The sequence below is a fragment of the Dasypus novemcinctus genome, chromosome Y (assembly GCF_030445035.2).
Source record: "Dasypus novemcinctus isolate mDasNov1 chromosome Y, mDasNov1.1.hap2, whole genome shotgun sequence".
NCBI classification, from domain to species: Eukaryota; Metazoa; Chordata; class Mammalia; order Cingulata; family Dasypodidae; genus Dasypus; species Dasypus novemcinctus.
Window position 1 is genome coordinate 30,105,982 of NC_092216.1, and position 4,644 is coordinate 30,110,625.

Below are 4,644 nucleotides of genomic sequence, written 5' to 3' on the forward strand. Positions count from 1 at the left end.
GAAGGAGCCCCTCTATCATGCACGTTCATAATCGGATGGGATCGAGATTAAGTCCCACCTTCCTCTAGGTTGGGAAAGGCTTTTTTTCCCCTCTTGCCATCCTCCCTGCGTAGGAGCGAAGGTGTTTCAGGTAGGCGGCCTAGCGCCCCCAAAATGAAACTTAGGGGCAGAACAGGGCGCCTTTCCGGGCAGCGGTGCTCGGCTGCCAGGGCGCAGTTTTCCCGGCTCCGCTTAGGTTTTGTGGGCGGGATAATCGCTGCGGGCAGCCAGATCCTGTATGGCGGGGTCTGCCTCCATGGCTTAGGAAATTCCGCCCCAGAACCAGCCGGGGTCCCCGCGCGGGCCCTGACCTGACCTTCACTGAGCGCCACGCACGTTCCCCACCAGCCTGCTGGAGGTGAGCAGCGCCCTGCAGACTCGCTCCCTCGAAGGCTGGGCTGCGGGTTGCAGGCGCAGGCTTTGCTCCAGCCCAGTGTGAGGGCGGGGCAGGAGCGGGGAAGGGCAGGAGCGGGAGGGGCCAGGGCTCTGCGCCGCCGGAGGGGTGGGGGGGGGGGGGGAGCGGCGTGGGGCGTGGAAAGCGCGGCTTTCCCCGTCACTGGCCGTCGTGCCGTCACCAAGCGCTGCGCATGCGCCCAGGACTTCTCCAACGCCACAGGCTGCCGGGGCCCACCCGCGTAGCTAGGGGGCGCTGCTGTACCCGCGGGCGTGGCCTGGGGAGAGCGTGTGCGGGGTCTTTCCCTGCACCGGCCCGGGCCACATGGCGAGTGAAGCGGGTCCTGGCGAAGGCCCGGCTCCCCAGGCACGCTCAGAACACCTCGTTGGCCTGGCAAGCGGCCCTCTGGTAGGAGAGTCGCTGGGGCCTGCCGGCGAGCGGTCCCCACAGAGCTGCAGGGCAGGGCCGGAGGCACAGGCCCCAGCTGGAGGGAAGGAGTCGGGGGAGGCCCCGGTATGTGGGGAGGTAGCCTTCCAGGCAACCGAGATCCGGGGAAAGAAAGACGAGGCAGAGGTGGGGAAGGATGTGGTAGTGGAGAATATACTGGAGGTGGCGGTTATAGTAGTAGAGGAGGAGCGAGAGGAGAAACTAGCGGAGAGGCGGAAGCAAAACAGGCAGGCACGGCCAGAACGTGGACCCACCAATACCCGACCCTCCTTGGAGCAGCTGTTAGCCCTTCAGTTAGATCTGGAGCCAGTGAATGCCGAAGCCAGCAGGGCCTTCTTTCGGCTGAAGCGTACCCTGTGGCAGAGGCGCAAAAAACACATGGACAACAGAAAAGCCGTCATCCAGGGTATTCCTGGTTTCTGGGTCAAAGCCGTATCCTTCCTATTGCTCACACGTGGTGGCCTCCATGGGATTCACCTAGGGAAATGGTGGTTAGAGAGGGCACTGCCAGTTGGCGAGGGGTTACTCACAGCTGGGGTGGGTACAGTTGGGAACCAACGGGCCCAGGGATGAGACAACGGCCTTTCTTGAACCACACTCACGCAAATCCTAGGCAAAAGGTGCCTGAAACCTTTGGGCTTATGCGTAATGTGGGGAAACTTCGTGGGTGTTTACGTATGTGTGGAGATCTGTATGCAGCATTAAAAACAGCATAAAGAAACTTTCACACACAGCAGGTACGTGTAGCACACTTTTTCGTGGAAAATAACCGACCGGATGTTGTACAAACTCCCATCCTGTCATGTATGTGCTGTGTTGTCACTGCCACTATTTCCTTGCCAAACACCACATTTTCCAAACAGTGATTTCCTTTGCGCTACAGCTGCTGTCCCTTGCTTGGCACCATCTTCACTGCATGCGCTGTTCCTCCAAATATATATGCCATCTCCTTGTACTGTGTGATGCCAGCAGAGCTCCAAACAGAGCCATGTAGCTCATGTTAAACCAGAGGACATTTTTCAGGCCATAGCCTTATGTGAACATCTCCTCTTCCTCACTGAGAGCCCAGAGAACACACATCCAGACCCAAGAAGTATCAGGGCAGAAGAGACAGGAGGGCACATAGGAGAGAGAGGGATCAAGAGCTCCTTAGAAACAAACAGTCCAGACGTGAGTACAGACAGCCACAGAAAACCGAGAGGACCATAGAGCCTAAGCAACCTCTCATGAAGGATGGCGATTGAGAGAGAGCTCTACAATGGCAGATTATCTGGTAGATGTCCTGCCTTATGTTGGTTGCATGCCAGATATGCTTTGCCTGCTTTTAACCCTTTCATTCCTAGCTTTGAAGGCTCCTTGACTCAATGCAGATTCTGAACCATCCCCAGATATCAGCCATGATCACTGACCAAGATGAAGACATGCTTAACTACATGACCAATCTGGAGGTGAGGCAGGGAAGACTGAGGTGCTAGAGCTGGGTGGGGGCCGGCAAGGGGAAATAATTCATCCATGGAAACAGGCAGGGGTCTTCTAGGAAGAGATTGTACATGTCTACTCCATGTCGTCATGGCAGGTGGAGAACAGCCAAGCCAAGAACCACTGCAAGATCACATTTTTCTTTAGGAGAAACCCGTATTTCCAGAAAGAAGTAATCATTAAGGAGTATGACATTAACATCACTGGTAAGAGATGGCTTTCCAGGTGGATCATGGCAGATGGTAGGGGTGGGCCTTAAACCGAAAGGATCCAGTCCCTGGATGACATTTTCCTCTTTCTACAGGATATAGGGCCTCTCATTCCACTCCAGTCCAGTGGTTCCGGGATTATGGACGCCAGGCCTCCCGTCACAGGCATCACAATGATAACCTTAACTTCTTCAACTGGTTCTCCGACCACAACTTTGCAGTGTATAACAGAATTGCTGAGGTGGGGCAACTCTGGGAATCATCAGAAGTGGCCTTTGTTGACCTGCCCCTATCTGCTTGGGGAATGAGCTTCTTACCCTGGCTAACCCTACCTGTTTCCTCTATCAGATCATCAATGAGGACCTGTGGCCCAATCCCCTGCAGTACTACCCAAGGGAGGAAGGGACCAGCACAGAGAATGGAGAGGATAATGGGCAGGGGGCACTGAAATGCAGTGGTCACTTGCTGGGAAATTCATTTCTGTGGTGGAGGAACTGAGGTTAAGAGTAAGACTTTATGCACCCCAGGTCAGGCAGGGAGTCATTGTGAGACAGGAACATTGAAGAACTGTTTCAAAACAGGTTCTGGATGGGGAAGTTTAAGCCTAATAAAGGCGCATGACCAGCCCAGGCCACTCAAATGGATGGAAGGCTAAATCATTAGCTCCATTTCCCTGAAACATCATTCCATGGGCTTCATTTCCACAGTCAAACTCCTACATTAAGGTTTGGCTCACCCTAAGGCTTTATAACCACCTTCTCCAAAAATGACTACGCATCTCTTTGGAATTACTCACTAGAGTGTTCCATCACTTTTCTATTCATATAATCAGTCTTTTAATTGTCATGTCTGCCTCCTGACCCCTCCCACAGCAATACAGATAATATAGGCAGTGCAGGGATTATATGGAAACATTTTTTGAACTCATGGGGGAGAAAGTTTAATAAATCACAAATGATGAAGGATGTCTCCAGTACAGGACCTGTAGGAATTAACTTAATACTGCCCAGAAAAACTACAGCCTTTAATGTGTTTATATGTTGAGAGAGAGAGAGATATCTACATATCTCTCTCTCTCTCTATATATATATATATATATATTTATCTGTATACTTTTCTATGTATTCATGTTTCAGGGCTCTTGGAGCTTTTAGTATGGAAATGATAGAGCATCAAAGTTTATGTAAATTATCACAAGGCATAAAAAGCTACTTCAGAAACATGAAATGTCAAGATGCTTCTCCTGGGCCAGAGAGAAATGAAGCACTGGGTAATAAAAGAGGGAGACACTGGAGTGATAATTGTTAGAAATAAACACAAACAAGTATATCTGTCTTTGTGTGTAGTTATATGATTATTGGAGTAGATGCAATAGATAGAACTCCTTATTTGGGGCTACTTAATCTTCCCCAGGAAATTCCTAGTTTGGAGAGAAGGGGCCAGGGAAAAGGACTGAGCCTGGATAGTATGTATTATGTTTTTGGGTTTCTAAATGAGGGCACAGTTTTTTCTACTAGTAGATGCACTGAGAAGGACAAGGAGTAGAGACTAGTTGCTAGAGGTTGCTTTTTTTAATTAGGAAAGTTCTGGGTTTACAGTGAAATCATGCATAAAATATAGAACTCCCATATACCACCCTAATAACACCTTACATCAGTGTGGAATGCTTATTACAACTGGTGAGAGCACAATTTAATAATCATAATATTAACTATATTCCATGGTTTAACTTGGTGTTTATTGTTTGTATAGCATAGTTCTACAGATTTAAAAGTTTATTCTGTTACCAAACATACAATCTAATATTTCCATTTTAAAAATCATTATAAACTTTAGAGAAGTTTTAACTCACAGAAAAGTTACATCAAAAGTATAGGGGATACATGTAATATCAGTTTTTAAAAACTGCATTTTGACTTGGATTAAAAGGGGGAAATGGAAAAGACAGGTGAGTTTATACAGCTAAGAGTTTCCAAAAAAGAGTCAGGAGGTCATCAAGGGGTGATGCTTATGCATGCCTCAGCAGGGTACCGGAGACAGCCAAGGTAGATGGAAACCCAGGTGCTGGTTCTCCTG

The 4,644-nt window shown here is 49.5% G+C and overlaps 1 protein-coding gene across 1 annotated transcript; it reads left to right on the forward strand.

Moving 5' to 3' along the window:
• Nucleotides 1-757: 757 nt before the first annotated feature.
• LOC139438314 (testis-specific Y-encoded protein 2-like) lies at nucleotides 758-3,329 on the forward strand. Its single transcript, XM_071213418.1, has 4 exons — nucleotides 758-1,312; nucleotides 2,251-2,328; nucleotides 2,457-2,565; nucleotides 2,664-3,329. The coding sequence occupies exons 1-4, from the start codon at nucleotides 758-760 to the stop codon at nucleotides 3,014-3,016; spliced, it is 1,095 nt and encodes a 364-aa protein (XP_071069519.1). The 3' UTR covers nucleotides 3,017-3,329.
• Nucleotides 3,330-4,644: the final 1,315 nt, after the last annotated feature.